Genomic DNA, 22,500 nt, shown 5'->3' on the forward strand with positions numbered 1-22,500 from the left:
TGTACGAGAAACAGGTTATCTGTTGACACCAGAGACTGAGGTTGACTAGGATGTCTAGTGTACTGTACGAGAAACAGGTTATCTGTTGACAACAGAGACTGAGGTTGGCCTTGTAGGAAACCAGGTCGACTTTACGTCTAGTGGAGACAAAGTGGTTCATTAAGTATCCCATATAACATAACTGACGTCTGCTCTTGGTGGAAAGTATTACTTAATAAAGTATTGATAGTATGTGATGATGACGGGTCGTTAGGGACATTGCAGAACTGAAGCTCAGTTAGTGAGGACACAAGATGGTATCATGCTGTACCTAGAGGAGGCAGCAGCATTACGCTCTACTGATGGATCATTGTGAGCATATTGGTCAGGGGTAAAATGCTGAACTGTGGGGAGCATCATCCAATGCTAAATAAATGGCCCAACTATAACTAATCATTGTTAATGATGATCTAGCCTATATATATTGTCCAATAAGACTAGTCTAAGTCATGAACCGATCATTTATCTCCTGAGTGTCGTAGTTTATATAGCCTGTTGTACACCGACCATGAAGCTAACACTTACTTGTGGCGCCTTCCACGTTGAATCCCTTCATTGTGATGGCCATGTCACAGGGGCTGAGCCACGTCAGTACAACTTGGGCAGACCATCGCGACTCTGTCTCTCCTTCGTTAACGTCCTTCAACTGGATCCTGGACGTCCCGGCGTAGCTGTAGACGTAGGGCTTGTTGAGCTCGTAGCGGAGTTTGGACGGGTCGTTGGCACGACATCCCATGGAACATAAGGATTGGGCTCCCTCCCTTAGCCAGTGCGAAGGTCCTGAGGGAGGATTGTGAGGCTTGAGTCAGCATCTCGGACCCGCTAGGACTCTCCTAGTGTGTGGTGGACGAGAAGATGAGCGTCCTTGACAGACGGACGCACCAATGGTTATGTGATAAACGACGATAAACGAATGTGTGTTGGACTATGTCACGAACTGGACATGAAAACTTGAACTATAAGAAGATCTCGCGAGGACAATAAGATCTCGCTAAGGACAATAAGATCTCGCGAGGACAATAATAATAAGAAGATCTGGCGAGGTGCTGTGGTGAAGTAAAGTAAGTAGTGTAACTCACCTGCCTGAGTCCCCGCCACCAGGACGAGAACGAGGAGCCCTGCGAAGGTCGTCATGGTGGTACAACACTGCTGCCTCACCACGACTGCTGCTCAGCCCCTCGTATCCCCCGTCTTATATACCCGACGTCAGCCGGGGGTCAACTGTGAGGGACGTAAGTCTCACATGATAATTTCTCGCGTGCTAAGCAGCAGCTTCGTATCACCACATGATAGGGATGTTCTTAACTTATAAACTTTTATGTCTCAATGATCATCAGAAGATACAAATAACTGTGAGTATGTGAGGCCCGCCAGATGACCAACAAGGTCTTATCCTGGTAAAAGAAAGATACAGTATATATATATATATATATATATATATATATATATATATATATATATATATATATATATATATATATATATATATATATATACCCATTTAGTGGTAATTTCGCATTACTTACCAGGTTGCTTAAATCCTTTAATGTGAATGTAGCCTTCAGCAATAACAATACTATAAAGAATATCTTTATCAAAAACTCACCAGAAAATTCTGCGGGATGTGTTTACACAATACCTTGTAAAAATTGTAATATATTTTATGTTGGGCAGACTGGTAAGGATCTTTCTGTTAGACATAAGCAACATAGATATAGAATAAGAACAGGACAAGAATCAAATAAGTGTTGTAATACAATATAGTTCACTGATACGTATAAATATTGTGATATAGTTCACTGATACATATAAGTATTGTAATAGAGTGCACTGATACGTATAGGTATTGTGATATAGTTCACTGATACATATAAGCATTGTGATATAGTTCACTGATACATATAAGTATTGTAATAGAGTGCACTGATACGTATAAGTATTGTGATATAGTTCACTGATACATATCGATATTGTGATATAGTTCACTGATACATATAAGTATTGTAACAGAGTGCACTGATACGTATAAGTATTGTGATATAGTTCACTGATACATATCGATATTGTGATATAGTTCACTGATACATATAAGTATTGTGATATAGTTCAAGTTACATATAAGTATCATGATATAGTTCACTGATACACATAAGTATTGTGATAGTGTTCACTGATACATATAATAATCGTAATCTAATGCAATGATACACATAGATACTGGAATGCAGTTCGCCGATATATATGGGTTCCATAATATAGTTCACTGATACATATGGGTTTTGTAACATATTTCACTAACTCATATGGGCTTTATAACATAATTCACTGATACATATGGGCTTTACAACATAGCTCACTGACACATATGGGTTTTATAACATAGTTCACCAACACATATGGGTTTTATAACATCGTTCACTGATACATGAGTTTTATAACATAGTTCACCGATACATATGGGTTTTACATCATAGTTCACTGACACATATGGGCTTTATAACATAGCTCACTGATACATATGGGTTTTATAACATCGTTCACTGATACATATGGGTTTTATAACATCGTTCACTGATACATATGGGTTTTATAACATTGCACACTGATACATATGGGCTTTATAACATAGCTCACTGATACATATGGGCTTTATAACATAGCTCACTGATACATATGGGTTTTATAACATAGCTCACTGATACATATGGGCTTTATAACATAGCCCACTGATACATATGGGTTTTATAACATAGCTCACTGATACATGAAGTATTGCAATACACTAAGAATTATAGTATAGTGTACAGAAGACCTGAGGAGGTCGTCATGGTAGTGCCACACCGTCACAGCCACTGCCGCCCACCTTGTCTGGATGTTGTCTGGGTCTTACGACCTACAAGGAAGGTCACTCGCCCTGCAACCCTATTTGAATTTTGACTTGCAGTCTTGTCCCTAGAAGGTAAATACAACCTTACCCTAGCTATATATATATATATATATATATATATATATATATATATATATATATATATATATATATATATATATATATATATATATATATTTTTTTTTTTCTTTTTTTTTTTCATACTATTCGCCATTTCCCGCGATAGCGAGGTAGCGTTAAGAACAGAGGACTGGGCCTTTGAGGGAATATCCTCACCTGGCCCTCTTCTCTGTTCCTTCTTTTGGAAAATTAAAAAAAAAAACGAGAGGGGAGGATTTCCAGCCCCCCCGCTCCCTTCCCTTTTAGTCGCCTTCTACGACACGCAGGGACTACGTGGGAAGTATTCTTTCTCCCCTATCCCCAGGGAATATATATATATATATATATATATATATATATATATATATATATATATATGTATATATATATATATATATATATATATATATATATATATATATATATATATATATATATATATATATACATATATATATATATATATATATATATATATATATATATATATATATATACATATATATATATATATATATATATATATATATATATATATATATATATATATATATATATATATATATATATATATATTATCTCGGAAAGCAAAAATGGGTATGTTTGAAGGAATAGTGGTTCCAACAATGTTGTATGGTTGCGAGGCGTGGGCTATGGATAGAGTTGTGCGCAGGAGGATGGATGTGCTGGAAATGAGATGTTTGAGGACAATGTGTGGTGTGAGGTGGTTTGATCGAGTGAGTAACGTAAGGGTAAGAGAGATGTGTGGAAATAAAAAGAGCGTGGTTGAGAGAGCAGAAGAGGGTGTTTTGAAGTGGTTTGGGCACATGGAGAGGATGAGTGAGGAAAGATTGACCAAGAGGATATATGTGTCGGAGGTAGAGGGAGCAAGGAGAAAAGGGAGACCAAATTGGAGGTGGAAAGATGGAGTGAAAAAGATTTTGTGTGATCGGGGCCTGAACATGCAGGAGGGTGAAAGGAGGGCAAGGAATAGAGTGAATTGGAGCGATGTGGTATACCGGGGTTGACGTGCTGTCAGTGGATTGAATCAAGGCATGTGAAGCGTCTGGAGTAAACCATGGAAAGCTGTGTAGGTATGTATAATTGCGTGTGTGGACGTATGTATATACATGTGTATGGGGGGGGGGTTGGGCCATTTCTTTCGTCTGTTTCCTTGCGCTACCTCGCAAACGCGGGAGACAGCGACAAAGTATAAAAAAAAAATATATATATATATATATATATATATATATATATATATATATATATATATATATATATATATATGAATGGAGAATATATATATATTTGAATGGAGAAAAACTGGAGGAAGTGAAGTGTTTTAGATATCTGGGAGTGGATCTGGCAGCGGATGGAACCATGGAAGCGGAAGTGGATCATAGGGTGGGGGAGGGGGCGAAAATTCTGGGAGCCTTGAAGAATGTGTGGAAGTCGAGAACATTATCTCGGAAAGCAAAAATGGGTATGTTTGAAGGAATAGTGGTTCCAACAATGTTGTATGGTTGCGAGGCGTGGGCTATGGATACAGTTGTGCGCAGGAGGATGGATGTGCTGGAAATGAGATGTTTGAGGACAATGTGTGGTGTGAGGTGGTTTGATCGAGTAAGTAACGTAAGGGTAAGAGAGATGTGTGGAAGTAAAAAGAGCGTGGCTGAGAGAGCAGAAGAGGGTGTTTTGAAATGGTTTGGGCACATGGAGAGAATGAGTGAGGAAAGATTGACCAAGGGGATCTATGTGTCGGAGGTGGAGGGAACGAGGAGAAGAGGGTGACTAAATTGGAGGTGGAAAGATGGAGTGAAAAAGATTTTGTGTGATCGGGGCCTGAACATGCAGGAGGGTGAAAGGAGGGCAAGGAATAGAGTGAGTTGGAGCGATGTGGTATACCGGGGTTGACGTGCTGTCAGTGGATTGAATCAGGGCATGTGAAGCGTCTGGGGTAAACCATGGAAAGCTGTGTAGGTATGTATATTTGCGTGTGTGGACGTATGTATATACATGTGTATGGGGGTGGGTTGGGCCATTTCTTTCGTCTGTTTCCTTGCGCTACCTCGCAAACGCGGGAGACAGCGACAAAGCAAAAAAAGAAAAGAAAAAAAAAATATATATAAAAATATATATATAACATACAAACCTCCAACAGCCAGGATCGAACCCGGGACCCCTGTGCAAGAGACAGGCATGCTAACCGCTAGGCTGTGGGACTGTGTAATAGGAAAAAACTATTCGAAATACTAAGTACTCGAATACCCTTCGTCTCACAATGGTGAGCAACGGGGTCTATACCGGTTGTTTCCGAACAGACGCAAATAGCGTCGATCCTGGCTGTTGGAGGTTTGTATGTTCTATGAAGGTGCGCGTTCATATGCACTTTATTCGTATTCATATACCTCCGCGTTGTACAGTCAGGTTCGGTAAAACGCTATCAGCTGGCTATGTGTGTCTGTTCGGTAACAACCGGTATAGACCCCAATGCTCACCATTGTGAGACGAAGGGTATTCGAGTACTTAGTATTTCGAATAGTTGTTTCCTATTATACAGTCCCACAGCCTAGCGGTTAGCATGCCTGTCTCTTGCACAGGGGTCCCGGGTTCGATCCTGGCTGATGGAAGTTTGTATGTTCTATGAAGGTGCGCGTTCATATGCACTTTATTCGTATATATATATATATATATATATATATATATATATATATATATATATATTCCTATGAGTGCACGGGGAAAATGAAACACGAAAAGTATATATATATATATATATATTTATACTATTCGCCATTTCCCGCATTAACGAGGTAGCGTTAACAACAGAGGACTGGGCCTTTGAGGGAATATCCTCACCTGGTCCCCTTCTCTGATGGCAGAACAGCCCAGTCAGTACGGCACCCACTATTGCTGTAGTTAAAGAAAGAACTACGAAGAAGATGGGACAGGTAGAGATAGGCCTTCACCATGAACATATATAAATTACGATTCAAATATGATCAGCAGACCCACCAGCCCAGCGCCACAATGGACCTCATTACGGTACCTTCCCGCTCCACCCGGGACCGGGAATGTGTTGTGTGAATCACCTACCACACACACACACCCACCCGAGCTCCAGGTTCCAAGGAGGTAGACTATCCCCGTGCCCAGGCCCGTCCACAGCAGAAGCAGCAATAGCCATAGCAACACGGAGCCGAGGTTCCACATCATCACACCTTGACCAATTGTTTCCCTGAAGAAGATGATCGTCAGTTGATTAATATTACTCGAGTTGTCCCCGAGTGCATTTTTTATTGTAAATGGTAACGTTTTTTGGATCTGCAAGTGTTCTATTAGCTTCATCGTCTATTGAGTGAATTGTGTGTAGCAGTGAATGATATGTATACCGAATTGATATCATTGTGTCTCACATATCGAGGAGGGGAAGGTTGTATCAGTGTAAGGTTTGAGGTGTGTGGTGTGTATGTACTATGAGGCGGGCTAACACGACTTCCTCTCTCCTGTTGTTCTTGTATAGAGTGTCGGCCAGTCGGCCACTTCTTGTTTAAATCTATTGTTTACTGTCAGGCTGGTCCACTGACTCTGCCACAGAAGATGTCTTCCCCGGGGAAAGGCAGGACCCCCACCTCCTCCCGAGGGATCGGAAAGAAAAAAAACCTCTTCGAGTGCTGAGTTAGTTCGACTTGGCCAACTTGTCTGCTTGCTCACTCTTGCCGTAGATACCACAATGACCCACCAGGCACGTAGACCAAGATGATATTCAAATCATCAACAACATTGTCCTGTATTCCATTTGACTGTGTGTGTGTGGCCACAGTCTATCATATAGCTTTAAGAGCTGATAACGAGTCTGGCCAGCGCGCCTTCGGCCGCTCGCTCTTCTTTCCCCCAGCAGGTGCAGCGGGAACACCTGCCTTATCGCCACGGTTATCGATAGTTCCTGAAGCAGACACTAGCACTGCAGATCTTGGGCGTGACCGTGTTGGCAACAAGGCTGCCCTGTCTGGCTCCTCTTGTATCAACAGCTGGACTTATCTCTAAATCTGTCGTGTCTGAAGGATGAATCTCGCCGTCTGAGGACTGGAGGACATGGTCGAAGACGTTGGATCTCTTGTTGTGAGAGGGAAAAAATATAAACGATTCATCTTTGCTGATGTTGGGTTTTCTTGTAGCATCAAGACACTAACTGTTCACAGTCACTTTGACTCAAAAGAGGGGAAAAAAATATTAAATATTCAGGTACGAATCAGAGTGGGATTTCAAGAATACATCACTAAAGACAATCCTTTTTTGTGAAGTATTCTTGATATTCCACTCTGATTCGTGAACACTACGACCCCACTACGCTTGTATTATGGAGATAGCTACGTGGGAAGGACAGATAACAGGAGACCTGGTGGTACAAGTCGAGGTTATCTGTTCTATATGATAAAGATTTGGTAGAGACAGGATAGTAAAGAAGGTGTGTGGGCACTACCTCACGCACCTACCTACCTCCTCTCCCAACTCAACAACCAGCAAGACAAAGAGATGAAAGACATCTAGTTACGGGAAAACAAACTGCAAAAGAAGAATAAGTGGAAAAAGGAGACCTATGTTCTGATAACAGAACATCACTACATCATTTATTCATTTATCTTAACGTGATCCGAAGGTAATCATAACCTTCAGAGATACAACTCCTATGGGAAATACATTCCAATATTCCGCCACTTTGTACCTATGAAAATGTTGTGGCCCATATTGCTCTTACATGGTCATTCCGGGATTAGTGATAGTGTTCAAGCTTCCTTGTAAAGTGAAGAGTCTTCTATACGCTATGTTGTGGAAGTAACTTAGTATTACGATACCTTTTGTGAGATCAACTCAGACTACGATCTTCTTTTTTCTTTTTCCTTTTGAGAATAATTTTAGAATCATATGCGTTTCCTTGCGTGGATAAAGTGACTCCGTTAAACAGAAGGTTGATGCAATGACCAACTGTATAATAACATCGGAGGAATCGTACTTCAACGGTGGTACAACTGAATACACAGAACAATGAGACAATATCTAAGATAGTGAATCACTTTATTCATGCTATCTGAATGTGTTCTCCACAAAATTGTAGGTTAGACAGCCTTTTATAAACAAGGTTCTTGGCCAGAGTTATGAGGATTTCTTGATATTATTTAGTTTTACTGCATACAGTACCATACAGCATCATGCAGTACCATACAGCATCATACAGTACCATACAACACCATACAGTACCATACAGCATCATACAGTACCACACAGCGCCATACAGTACCGTACAGCACCATACAGTACCATACAGCATCATACAGCACCATAGTGTATCACACAGTACCATACATCATCATACAGTACCATGTAGCACCATACAGTATCATACAGCACCATACATTACCATACAGCACCATACAGTACCATACAGCACCCTACAGTGCCTTACAGTATCATACAGCACCATACAGTACCATACAGTATCATACAGCATCATACAGTACCACACAGCACCATACAACACCATTCAGTACCATACAGCAACATACAGTATCATATAATAACAAGCAGTACCACACAGTGCTATATGATACCATGCAGTACCATATCATACCATACAGTAACATACGTGGCTTTAAAGATCAGCTCATCACTTAAAACTGCTAATTAATTCATAAACATACTGAAGGAACCATATTATCATTTGCTACTTTCCCAACAACCAACAAACCTACATGCTAAGGTTAGCGAAAAATCCAACAACAGGAATATTTAGCAACAAGGAAAAACAACAGAAGTTGCAACACAGTGATGTGAAAACAAGTCAAGCAAATCAAAACAGATAATCCAAAGATAAGTAAGTACACCTTCCGTGGACCTAATGAGCCTCCATGACAGTTTTGATGAACATTCACTGGTTCACCTTTGGGAAGAGACTGAAAAAGAAATGCTCTTCCTACCTGGCCATCGTAACCCTGCTCTAATCGTAGTGCATTTGTTTTATATAGAACAGCCCTAAGCCGGATATGGGAAGGAAGGATTTGAATTTTTTCTTCTGTAAGCATTTTATATCATGCTGTTAGCTGATATGATCACATTTTAGGGAAGCAACTTCTACGTCTTCAGATAATCATTACGTTAAACATAAAATTACATACGTTCCGTGCAGGAGACGGGGACTATAGTTAGTCTACATGTATCTCTCTTTTCTATCATGCGTCTCCGCCTTTTCCCGCGTTACGAGGTAATGCCAGGAACAGACGAAGAGAGCGCCTCATTCGCTCAAATCCTCCCTTTCAGTGTCGTATGTAATGTACTGAAACTACAACCCCCTAATCACAATCAAGCCCAACAGACCTTTCCATGATTCCCCCAGCTGGTTAATATGCCACTGCAGTCCATTATATATCACATCACTCCAATTCACTCTATCCCGTGCATGAACTTCACCCTCCTGCATTGTTCAGGCCTCCGGGGTTCAAAATTTTCACTCCATCCAACCATCCATCTGCCTCTCTTTCTCACTCCTCTTGTTATCAGGTCCATATGCCCTAAGAATCACCCACCTCTCGTGATCCATTTCCATCTTCACCCACGTCAACCTGGAGCTCAATTCCTTAGTGCTTAGTCCTTCCTTTGCTCTCACCCTCACTCTAACCTCAGACTTTACCTCCGAGACATTCCCAAACCATTTTTCCCCCATACCCGTGAGCTTTGTTTCACCCAGAACCAGAATATCCAAGTTCTTCTTTCCACCCCAGCCTGAGCTGAGGTCCTCGCTTGTCTCTTGCAGTTTCATCTTTTAGAAAGACACCTGATTCTCTAGTTATTATACGTATGAACTCATTTGAGGGACAGTCTCTACAAAGTATTCTCTAAGCTTATGGCAAAGTTTTGGAGCCCTTCACTCTGTGCATTCATTGAAACTAACAAGAGAGGGAAAAGATTTCGTGTACTCCCTTGGTGGAACAAATGGCCCAGTAGGCATGCGCAGCGTCGCAAGCATTCCGAGCACCGTAGCACATCATGATGAAGGGTCCAGGAGGGACGACTGGGTAGCATCTTGAGGGAACTTCCAGGAGAGTGAGGCACTGAACCACACGTTGTACCGGCGGCACGGTGGCGCTGACGGGAGAGACGGCGGGGGTATGGCAGAGCGGGTCCTTCTGCCATGACCTCACCAGCTCCTGCAGGTTGGAGGCCTTCCTGCCAGACGGCATCATCCGGTCATTCCCAACTTCGCCATCGTAAGTACCCAGGAGACCCACCAGGCGACCAAAGGTCCAGCGCGACGCGTTGACGGACATCACATGCAGAATGCGCATGACCCTGACCGTCATGTAGGGTGATATTATCGTGATTTCTTGGTGTGTTTTGTTAACGGTGACGTTACCTACAGTCTTGTGTGCGCCGGTCATGGCTTGTCCGTTGATTATGACGGTAAAGTCCGGCTGGACAGTGACGTTAGTACGGCCGGTGATGAGGGTGATTCGTGGACTAGCCGAGTTCTGTGGGTGGGACATGGTAAGTGTGGTGGTGTTGTAGGCAGCCAAGAGAACCTCACACGGTGAGCGGGGCACACGGAGCACAGCGCCATCAAAGGTGAGGATCTCTGTGTCACCAATGACCATGGCTGTGCCGCTGAAGGGCGGCAGCTGGTCTGTGACAACACGGCGGGGCAGCAGTGTGTAGTAGGCCCAGAACATATCGTTGACGCTGAAGGGTAGGATGGAGAACTGTGACCTCATGATTGTAGCGAGACTGGACAGAGGCTCTGATGGTAATATCTTCACCGCTTGACCCAGAGAATACACCGGATGCGGCAGTGGAACTCTTACTTCGAAGTGATTTCTCTCGCGGTCGACCTTGATCAAAAGGGACTCAATAAGGATTCGAACGACCTCGTTCTTTAAATCTGTTATGCCCGTTCTTTTCTGAAAAGAAAATAGATTTAATTTAACTAATTACGAGGAATGGGAACATTTCACACAAACATTTCATTCTGATGTCGATTAAGATTGGAATATATTCACCAATGAAGGTAAAGACCTCATCTTATTTCTTAATAAAGGTTCGAAGCTCCGGATAAAGACAAGTCTCGGTCATTTTTCCTCATTACTTACGAAGTCTAAATGCTTGCGGATCCACAGAATGACCCGCTGAGCAGAGGGATGCGCCAAGACCTTCTCGCGAAACTTTTCAAGATTCTCTTCCATAATTTCTTTGACTTGAGAGGCAACAAGCTTGATGATCTCGTTTTCCTCGGGGTACTCCTCCCTCAAGGTGTCGACGTCCATGCTCATCAACTTAAAGATTCTCGTTTGTTCCAAGTGTTGCTGTAGATGGTGCAGAAGCGCGGACAGCTGGCCAGTCTCCACCCACTGTGCTGTGCTCGTCAAAACTGTTGGGAGAATTGGGTAACTTGTCCATGAGATACTTCGACTGTTTTGATGTAAGATTAAGGGGAAATTGAAAACATCATTCTGGACGGAGTAGTGTCACGGAATACTATTAAGATGTACAAGATTAAGAAATCAGTCAATATAGCGTACTGTATTTGTAAGTCATTCTATCATTTTTTATATATGCTCACTTCTTCTGAAGAAATTGGCGTACAGCGATATCAAGCAAATTAAGGAAGAGCTCACACCCACTGCTGATGGAAAAGGATTTTCCCCCACTGAGGAAACGGCGCATTAAAATCTACCCCAACGATCGAATCGTGTTCAATATAGAATTCTGCTGTCTGATCATAAATATCTTTCCTCTACCTCGGGTGTTTGCGCTGGAGGTCTATATAAACTTATCCTACCGTTGTTTCCTCCGAAACCTGGCTTCGATCTCGACAAGAATCAATTCGATTTCATCATCAGCTACAAGAGCAAGACACCGCCGCCTATTTCATATCGCCTATTGCCGTTATATACGTACAGGGTGCCAGTAAACTGCGCATTCGACAAGAAATTTCCACTTTCAAATATTTCAAAGATTCGGAAATTAAAATCATATCATGATTTTCTTCCAGTGCAGTTGTCAACATTAGATATCCTCATACATGACTGAGACTTACTTGTTTGTGTGTGTGTGTGTGTGTGTGTGTGTGTGTGTGTGTGTGTGTGTGTGTGTGTGTGTGTGTGTGTGTGTGTGTGTGTCCGTAACTTCGATCTAATGTGTCCTGCCCTGTTCATCACCTGCCTTGTGCTCCACGCTTCCTCTTGGGTATTGATCTCAAGCTAGACCTAATCTGCCTTTGTTCTACCTCCTTGCCTCATATGCAACCTGCGCCAGCTGACCTATCCTGTAACCTTCCCTCGCTGTCTTGTGACCTGCTTTCTAACCTGTGTTGTGACCTCTACTACTAGGGAAAGGACATCAATCTACCGCATTCATCCTGTCGCCCCACCTGCCCTGTTCTCGAACGGCGCCAGCTGGCCCATCCTGCCATGTGGGAATATGGATCATCTTCGCCTCAGAAGAGACTCGAATGCAACGCTCGGTGTGGTACAGTGTCATGCATAGCCACGCTACCTTGTGCCACTAGCTGGGCGGGGTCGCTGAACTCCTGGTACGCGGCGATGATGAGACGAGAGATGCCATTAGCGTAGTGGTCTTGTAGATCAGCCAGGTGTCCCCAGGCCATATGGGAGAACCGCACCAACACTTGCAAGACCCTGTTATCCAGCAGCAGTAACCGTTGCAGGTCCTCGTACTGCGGGATGATCCCATCGTGGGCTAAGTCTTGGTAGATGTGGACCAGGTCCTCCACAGTTCCATCGTAGAGCGTGCGTAGTTGGGAAGATGGCGAAGTGGAGGTGTTCCGTAGGTCCTCTGCCACTGCGTGGCGGTACAGCTGCCCTGTCCACGAAACGCATCGTCTTGAGACCTTCAGCAACACCTCCCTCACAGCTGACTGTTTGATGAAGAACAGATGATCAGCACATAAGGCCCAAACCACCTCAGGCTCGTGTTATGGAAATGGTTCCGTGAAATATTGGAAATATTAGAGGAAAACATTATATTATTACCAATTTGTAAAACATTTTCTAGAACTAAGCCAAGAATGTCGAAACGCCAAAAGAAAAAGAACTCGAACTTACCTGTACCTCACGTAGGGCATCGGAGTTGAAACCAAACCCAGACGTGACCAGGGTAGGTGTGGCTCGCATCACACGAGCCACCACGATACCTGTCTCCTCCTCCTGCCTTGTGAGGTGATCCAGAGACAGGCTCGCCTCCACAGTCTTGAAGTCTTGGTTCCCGAGCTTGGCGGTGTAAACCCTCTCGCTGGCACGCTTGTGGGACGTCAGTTCGATGAAGGCTGGTTGACACACTTTGGAATGCACGTCGTAAGTGCCAAGTAGAGACGTGTGAGCCACGGCCTTAAGCATCAGTCCGTGACACCTAGCAGCCTCCTCTGGCTCCACCACACCCGATATGTCCACCAGGGGTTCCTCGTGATCAGTAGCCATGAGGAAGGCCCAGGTTGCACTTCGAGAAGAGGAGTCTCGGTCGTACTTGGCCGACGTCTTGAGTGACGCTCGTGACGAGGGAGTCTCCTGGATCTTGAGGTCCATGCCGATCGTGTGGGGGGCATAGGAGGTTACTACTGTGAACACTGGCCTCACCTTCAGCACCTGTGAAAGAAGAGATATATGATATACTCACGAAGCAGACGCGTGACGATCACAGATGAATGTGTGGACCACGAGGGGAAAAATCAAAGCAGAAAAAATTTGCTTTAGAGCTTTCGTGTATTTCAGTACATCTTCAGAGGCAAATAGTAACAAATCATAGACGGAGGAAGGCATACAAAGACACCAGTAGATGTTAACAGGATCACGTCATATACGGTGTGAGATGACCGTGTAAGATGTGATCCTGTTAACATCTACTGGTGTCTCTGTATATTTTCCTCCATCTCTGATTTGATACTATTTGCCCCTGAAGATGTGTTGAAATACACGAAAGCGCTTACGCAAATTTTCCTGTTTTGATTTTCCTTCGTAGTCTACAGGTCCATTATATATATATATATATATATATATATATATATATATATATATATATATATATATATATATATATATATACATATATATATATATATATATATATATATATATATATATATATATATATATATATATATATATATATATATATATAGTGGGAATGTGAGAAAGAGTATAAGGAAATGAGTTCCTAATTGATGTGGAGAAATATAGAAAAGGATTGCGAGAGATAGGTGATAATCATTAGCATTTACACACCTGGCTATGAGAAGAAAGATCAAGAGAGACAAGTGTTTTAAGAGCAGCTGAGTGAGTGTGTCAGCAGTTTTGATGGCAGACAGTAGGTATTAGTGATGAGTGATCTAAAGGCGAAGATAAATAATGTGGCAGTTGAGGGTATAACTTAGGAGGCATGGGGTATTCAGTATTACAAATAGAAATGGTGAAGAGCTTGTGGAGTAGTGTGCTGAAAAAAAAAGGACTGGTGACTGGGAATACCTGGGTTAAAAAGAGGGACATATACGAGTATACGTATGTGAGTTGGAAAGATGGTCAGCGAGCATTAGTGGAAGACATAGTGGAGGACAGGCGTGCAGAAGAGACACGTTTGGTTGTGAATGGTGCTGAAAGGGGCAGCCGGTGCGGATGTCTGATCATTACTTTGTGGAGGATAAGGTGGAGGAACTGTAGATGTAGTCGGGGAAAAGAAGAGACGTTATGGATGAGAAGAGAATGGCAAAAGTGAGCGAACTTTGAAAAAGAGACCTGTGTGAAGGAATACCAGGATACTGAGCGTCGAATGTAATATCATATCATGAAAGTCGACTCACCCTGGAGTTCATGTGAGCAACGGTTCTCATACTGTTCTGTGAGATCCCCGTTGAATTAAAGGTGACCACGATCTTATCCGCCGTGCTGGGGAATATGTCCAGCTCGGCTTTGCCCTGCAGTGTCTTGCCTTCAGTCGTCGCCTGGATACCAAGCAACAGCTTATGACTTAATCCAGGGTGATGGAGATGACCCTCAAATCTAACACGACGCTGTGTACCGTTCACGATAGCACTGCTCTGGACTGTGAGCTCGTATTTGGCCTCACTCACATTCCTGTTGGGATAGAACCTCAACCTGAACCCTGAGGGCTCGTATTTGGCCTCACCCTCCATAGTGCGGGAGGGAGACCGAAGCACAAGCGAGTTCGTGTATGGTGCTGGGCTGCAGTAAAGGAGGTGGTAGCTGCCTCTCCCGCTAGAGTCGCCGCTGCTGTGGAGAACCTCAGAAGCAATGACCTGACGGACTGCCCTTACGTTGTTCTTGATGGCTGCCACGTCTACGTCAATGTCCATGGATTCAAAACGTCCTTCAGGGTGCCACAAAAGATCCCAGCTAAAGAGGGTTAGTGGGGTGTCCTTCCCAGCCTTGCACGTGCCAGCAGAGGAGTTCGCTCCACCAGACAGAGTGAATTCCGCCTCAAGGGACGTGCCCAGCGTGTCTTCAGTTGACCTGATCTGGAAACGAAAGATGAAAGATGATTACTTCAAAGGGTAACTGGATATTAAGTGCAGCTATGAGCCTACATCTGGGAGAGCAAAATTGGATGTGTTTGAGGGAATATTAGTCTCAATAACATTATGTAGATGAGAGGCATGGGCTGCACATAGGGTTGTACGGAAGAAGGGGGATGTGGTGGAAATGAAATGTTTGAGGACAATATGTGGTGTGAGGAGGTTTGATTAAGTAATGAAAGGGTAAGAGAGAGATGTACAGTAACAAAAACACTTTGGTTGAGGGAGAAGAAGAGGGTATGTTGAAATGGTTTGGACGTAAATGGAGAGAATGAGTGAGGAATGGTTGACAAAGAGGATATATGTGTCAGAGATGAAGGGAACAAGGAGAAGCGGGAGACTGAACTGGAGGTGGAAGGATGGAGTGAAAAAGATTTTGGTGATCGGGGCCTGAACATGCAGGAGGGTGAAGGGCGCGCGCGGGATAGAGTGAATGGGACGAGGTAGTATACAGGGGTCGACGAGTTATCATTTAATCAAACTAGGGCATGTGAAGCGACCTGGGTAAACCATGGAAATGTCTGTGGGGCCTGGATGTGGATAGGGAGCTGTGGTTTCGGTGCATTACACATGACAGCTAGAGACTGAGTGTGAACGAACGTGGCGATAAAGTTTTCCTCTCTCACATTTCAGTGGCATCAGTTCAGGACTCTGTCCTCTGGTGTGATCTGTTGTTTAGCCTTCCCTCCCAGGTTACCTACCTGATCTCCAGATGACCTGAAGCTGAAAAGGGAACCGAGACGGTAATCATAAAGACCGTCCAGCTTTTCTAAGTCCACGCTACTTGTCAGTCTGTACTCCGTATTCCCCAGGCCACTGTATGCTACACGCGTGTCAATTCTGGTGGTGTGATCTTGCTGGCGAACGTTACAGCTGGCGTCCAGGATGACGGTGTTGTGCGAGGGTGTGGTCAGCCTGGTGGTGAAGTTGCCCCCGACGTGGGACATAACGCTGGGGTCTGCCAACCTCACCTCGGTCAGGTAGGAGTAAGGATCTCCCCTGTAGATCACGTTCCCGCTGGAAGGACGACAGACTGGTCAAGTTAACAGACGAGACAGATCAGCTGCGACATAACGGAAGCGAAAATCAACATTATGAATGATATAAATTGCCAAAATATATAAATATCGAAGCGTAATTTCTCATGTAGAGTTTATTGGGGGTAATTGGTGATTAACCTGTAGTACGTTGGAATGGCCTGAGACGATTCGTCTACGAGCAATCTAACGCTTGTGTTGGTAACATGAGAAAACAACTTCAAGTGAGGCCGACTGAGGTAACTCACATGAGTGTGGCTTGTCTGGGAGTTGAGGAACTCGTTGCCAGCGTGACCTCGCCGCTCAGCTTGCGGCTGGGGTCGCTGTCGGCGTCCCAGGACAACTCGCCCTTGAACTTCTTCCTCTGAAGGTCAACATCGACGAAGCTCTTCAGCCTCCGGGCCGAGGAGGTCGTCGGGAGCACCGTCGTGTTGAGATTGAGGTGGATGACAACACTCCTCACCACAACCTCGAGCCTGTGGTTGATCAGCGATGGAATGTACAACGTGGTTATGATTCTCGTCCTCTGGAGGGACTCGAGACTCAAGTTCACCTCCGTGCCGAACACCGGCTTGCGCTGGTTGTTCAGTTCGAAGGATAGGACTCGCTTGTTCCCGGCGAGGATGACGGTGGTCGAGATCCTGTGAGGAGGCCCAGTGGGCAAGGCGCTTACCTTGAGGTCAGCCTGGAGCTGGATGACCGGGCGGGTGAGCTTGGCCAGGAGCGGACCGTCCACACGGAGCACAGCGTGCTCCCCGTGCCTCAGTGCCACCTCAACCAGGTAGGAGTATTGTTCCTGCAGGGTCAGCTTGCTCTCGAACTTGATGGCCCGGATGTATCCTGGAACGTCTAACTGGAATGGGGGGGGGGTCTTCGATAATCTCACGGTCCAAAGCGCTTATGAATGAGTGAGTAAGGGAGAGAGAGAGAGAGAGAGAGAGAGAGAGAGAGAGAGAGAGAGAGAGAGAGTATATAAAAGGGTAATTCCAGAGTTGTTCTATAATCTTAGTTCAACCATACGAGAAGATGCCTGCGATGAGAGCGGTCTCTCTCTCTCTATCTCTCTCTCTCTCTCCCCCCGTGAGACCTTACCTGAAACTTAGCCTTGTGCCCGTGACGTGCTCCCTCTGCGAACACCTCCAGGTCGAGGATCTTGGTGTTCTTCCTGGGACGGACCAGCTGCGCTAGGGCTCCCACCTTCGTTGGTTCGCAGAACACGTCATACGAAGCCTTGTATTCCTCGTCGCCAATCTTTGCTGTTTGGGGTCAGAAGAAAGATCATCTATACGCTCAAAGATGCTATAGAAAGCTGATGATGGCTGATGGCTATGCTGATTGATTCAATCTATCTTCATGCAGTGTGAGGCAAGAGACATCCAGAATAGATACCTGTCTTTGCTCTCTGCCTCTCTCTAGAGTTCCCTAACCACAGTTCCTCTGCTCGACTGCCATTTCTCATGACCTACAGACCCTCCACAGCACTCGACCGCCGAACACTAATGGTACGTAATACACTGATAGACAAATGATCAAATTAACACCAATGGTACGTAAAACACTGCTAAAGAAATGATCACATTACACACAGCTTTGACTGTTGTCGGGAGAGATGATAACTTCTGATCTTAAATAAGTACACAAGACGAGCGTTTCCACGACCAGGTGATGTTTCTAGACCATGAAATTACTGAGCGCTGTAAACCCTTGAGAGTGATGTGTAACTCCAGGGGTCTCTCGACGCTTCCAAGCCTAAGACACTGGAGAGAAAGTCGAGCGTTCAAGACGGTTTTACGTTGTGACGAAAGACATGGCACGCCTAGTATCATCCACCCCTTCCTGTATTCCGTAGAATTACCGTACAGTCGATGAACGCTGTTGATCATCTCTCACTCGCTGTTGTACGTGAAGCAATTGTGTTCCCTGCTATGGACACCTCCATCAGAGGAACTCAAGAACACTGTGAAGTTGAGCTTCATGAATGAGCCAACGAGTTGCTGTTTTGTTTTTTTTTTAGCTCCGCTGATGATCTCTTCCCGTCAGCACCAACTGGACGGTCGATGATGTGATGATGATGAACTCTTGTTGCAGAGAATGTCGTATACGGTCACAGGTCTTGTTCTATATGTAGTCACCGATATGGTACGGGCAAGACATGACCCACAGACCATCTCCCGTGAGAGGAAAAAGAGTAAGAGAAAAAAAGAGAATTGAGACATTGATCAGGGTTCTGCCAGTGTTTATAGTCCTGACTCCTAAAAGGAAGATAGGCAATGTGAAGAGGAGAAAACGAAAGGGGAGGAAAGAGAATTCCACAGCTTAGCTGTACAAGGAAAGAAGATGGCATTCATAACGACCAAGCCTGGAGTAGCTGATCTTCACAAAAGAGACTATGGCAAGCAGCAGCCAGACTCAAGCCTCGGGTGCCAAGTCTTTCTGCCCTGGACGTATGCAGACAGCTCCTGAGAGCCATAACCAAAATGATGTCTGTATAGAGAGAGAGAGAGAGAGAGAGAGAGAGAGAGAGAGAGAGAGAGCAACATCGCAGCCAACAGAAAGGGATGGCTGAAGAAAGATGTTGCCAGGAAGAGACGGAAGACTAAGGGAGTGATGGTTGGTGAACCACCCCAGCCAGATATGTAAGCAAGTTAGCTCTCTACAGATAGGTGAGAATAGGTCAGTGTGGAACCATGATATCAAGCTGGTCTTGCGTGTTCTTTCTGTTCAGTACTTCGAAAAAGCGGACTTCCATTCTCTGTCACTCAAGTATACGTTTTCTATATTTTTTCTCTGATGTTGCCAGGAGTGTGCCGGCAAAGCGCTAGAGTGTTATAATATGAATTTTACTCGCCCTGGCGCTTAGCTACAATGTGTGATAACCAAAGTCTTATGTACCTCGGTTATGAACTGTGGGTCGGTGGGTTATGTGGGCCTAAGGTATACAGGCTCCAAGGGTCATTAAGGCTATCAGTTATCAAGTCACGACCACCAGTCGAATAATCATGAACAGGCGAATCTCCTTCACGTTTTCAAAATACCCCCAAGACGACGTACACCCTCACTGGTCCTCGAAATATTGGACTTGCGTGACGTAAGTGACGACAAACGCGTGCTTCCTGATTCTGAAGCATCAAACGTATATGGAAAAATAATCTAAGGTAACTTGATGATGGTAATCCACCACCAGATTACTTTACCAGTAATGACGGTACTGACGGCGAAGCTGGTGCTATGGTCTCCTCTCATGGTATAGCTGGCCTTAACGGAGACCAGATCCTCGCTCCTGCGCATTACCTTGAAGACCGATATGAACTCGACCGTCTCGTCCGACTCCTTGGTTCTGTAGATGGAGGAGCTCATGTTCCAGCCTCCCAGGCCGCTGTGGAACTCAAAGTTGCGTAGTTTTGTCGGCAGAGGCACGATGGAGTACGGCGGGTACCTCACCTCTGACCCAGCTGTGTTTACAGACCAGGGAACCACATCAGTTAAAAGCATCAAATATCTGAGTTCCGTAGATTTATCGTTCATCTTAAAGTAACTATTACTTCATCTGATTAAATGATATCATCTGAACAAATATGATTTAATAAAACAACTAAGCTTTTACATTTCTCATACCTTCATAACTAACACTAATAAGATGATAATACGTCAGCTGGAGAAAGAAAATGGATTTACCTTTCAAACTAACTTCGACGTAACGCCTCAGAAGATTCCTGGTTCTGAAGAGGACATCCACAGAGACCTCAGGACCACTGCCCCTCGTCGTGAAGTAGCACTCGATAATCTTCGATTCAGGCTGGAGCCGTCCCTCACCACTGACATACATGGCGACCTCATACTCCTTCCCACCCGACGGTGACTTGCTCTCGAAGTCCACTTTTATTCCCCGAGAGACATCAGCATTATTAGACTTATACTGTGCATAAGCCTCGAGACCCTTGTGATCCTCGCTGGCCACGATGGTTGACCAGACTCTGCTGGTGATGTTGGGGGCCACAACCGAGGCAGAGACGATATAAGACTCGTTTTGTTGACTGTAAGACCAAGTCGCTTCAGCTTCTCTGCGCGTGGATGACCCGGGTGTTTCCACCTTTAACGAGATCTTCTCATCACCGCTTTTATTCCGAGTGGCGACAGTGATCAGGTAGCCCCTCATAGTCGGTTCCATCTTCTCGACGTAGAGTCTGACAATCGACGGAGCACCTAGGGGAAAGGCGGGGCTACGGAGGGGATCCGCAACATTCACGTCATAGCAGAACCTCAGACCCAACGCGGGACCAGCGACGCACGCCTGACGCGCGACTCTCACGTCCTCCTCCAGAGGCGGTGGGGTGATCCTGGTGTCTGGTCTGCCCCTGATGCCCGTCATCAAGTAAGTTTCACTCGTCACATCGAACAGTTCCAGCTTCTGCGGGAGGTCCAGCTGAAGTTCCGTCTGTTCGCTCTTGTTTCTGGCGATACTCAGTGAGGCGCCATTACTGAGTGACATGGTACTGTTCATCTCAAGCCCGAGTCTTCCTAGATAACAGTCATAGCCAATGAAGCCAGTGACTTGGAGAGATAGACTTGGCAGTATCCTCAATGCGTCAGTAGAATCTTTAGCGTTGAAAGCATCGAGGGATTCTAATGGAGCGTCTGAATTCATCCCAAGAACACCGGTTCCCTCTAACTTCAACTTCACGGGCGTACCTTGGATGGTGGGTAAGATGTAGTCCACGGACAGCTGAGCTGTACGTGCACCAGAGTCGGACTGTGGGTGTAGCACTTGACCGAACATTTCTTTAAGGTAGGAGGGGAAGGAGTCCAACACATCTGTCACACTGACGTTCCTCAGGTCTTTGGTCAAGGACGCAAAGGCTATCTCTTGGCCCATGAGACGCGCGAAGACCTCAGCTCTTGGTGCCTTGGCTCTCCCGCTGCCATAAACCTTACTCAAGAAGTGGGATATTGTTGAAAAATCAAAGGCACTCTCTCCTGTGTCGGGGTGAGTTGAGGACTCCGTGACTTCGCTTTCCTTTCGTCCAGCTAATGATTCTATAGACTTAAACACCTTGTCTAGATATCCTCGCTGCAGGTAGCCTTCAGGTCCGAAAACCTCCTCGATGATTGACTCCAGACCCTCCACTCGTGCGCCCACCTCCCCCACATTCACGAAGGCTTCCCCTAAAGCTGCCGTGAAATTGAGGTTGATGGACCGAGGGACGTACGACCCCGGAACGTAGATGATGTTGGATTCGACGGCGGCGCCAACGCCGAGGGAAGAAGCGACGTAAGTCATGTCTACGTTGCGAGAGTACTTCCGGAGGTCCACATCGTAGTCTCTAGGGAGATCTATGTTCTGTAGGAGGTACCGGAGCTCTTCTTTGTCAGGGGCGCTGGACCTCTGTACGCTGTGGAGATGGCTCAGAACGAATCCACGGACTGAAATGGTATTCCTGAGCTTATATGATGTACAGTCTAACAAAGGCATGAGGGAATCCTTAGGATATGGGACACAGGGACAACAGGAAAATAGAGTACCATCGTTTAGATATTTCATTACATGTAAAGGCCAACAGTTACGTAAATCAACTTTCTTATATGCACGAGTTGAACATAGCTGCGGGACATACGTACCTTGGGTATTGCTTTCCCCTGAAATCTTCGTCACAATATCTTGAATATCCTTCTGAGCACAAGGAATTCCAGCCAGGTAAGACGCAATCCGAACTTCGGTGTCCTCGCTGGGGTCAAGAGCGATGTTCATGAGCTGAGTGACTGCCTGCTGGGAGGGACAGAGTCAGTGAAGGACAATTTAAAAGTATATTTCCCACAAACTGTTCATGAAATGTACACAATATACGATTACA

At 44.9% G+C, this 22,500-nt stretch overlaps 2 protein-coding genes across 2 annotated transcripts in view; both read right to left on the reverse strand.

Moving 5' to 3' along the window:
- Positions 1 to 22,500, reverse strand: part of LOC139754941 (uncharacterized) — a 53,645-nt gene that overhangs the window by 24,856 nt on the left and 6,289 nt on the right. Inside the window, 14 exon segments of the mRNA XM_071672760.1 lie at positions 6,139 to 6,263; positions 6,983 to 7,141; positions 7,581 to 7,591; positions 9,972 to 10,974; positions 11,164 to 11,441; positions 12,569 to 12,950; positions 13,138 to 13,674; positions 14,883 to 15,557; positions 16,316 to 16,631; positions 16,900 to 17,504; positions 17,744 to 17,907; positions 19,846 to 20,103; positions 20,327 to 22,072; positions 22,268 to 22,412. Coding sequence (XP_071528861.1) covers positions 6,139 to 6,263; positions 6,983 to 7,141; positions 7,581 to 7,591; positions 9,972 to 10,974; positions 11,164 to 11,441; positions 12,569 to 12,950; positions 13,138 to 13,674; positions 14,883 to 15,557; positions 16,316 to 16,631; positions 16,900 to 17,504; positions 17,744 to 17,907; positions 19,846 to 20,103; positions 20,327 to 22,072; positions 22,268 to 22,412 — 6,404 coding nt within the window.
- On the reverse strand, positions 528 to 1,247 carry LOC139755064 (vitellogenin-like). Its single transcript, XM_071673123.1, has 2 exons — positions 1,119 to 1,247; positions 528 to 819 (listed from the first exon to the last, which is right to left on the reverse strand). Exons 1-2 carry the CDS (start codon positions 1,171 to 1,173, stop codon positions 554 to 556), a joined length of 321 nt encoding a protein of 106 aa, XP_071529224.1. The 5' UTR covers positions 1,174 to 1,247; the 3' UTR covers positions 528 to 553.

The sequence above is a fragment of the Panulirus ornatus genome, chromosome 18 (assembly GCF_036320965.1).
Source record: "Panulirus ornatus isolate Po-2019 chromosome 18, ASM3632096v1, whole genome shotgun sequence".
Lineage (NCBI taxonomy): Eukaryota > Metazoa > Arthropoda > Malacostraca > Decapoda > Palinuridae > Panulirus > Panulirus ornatus.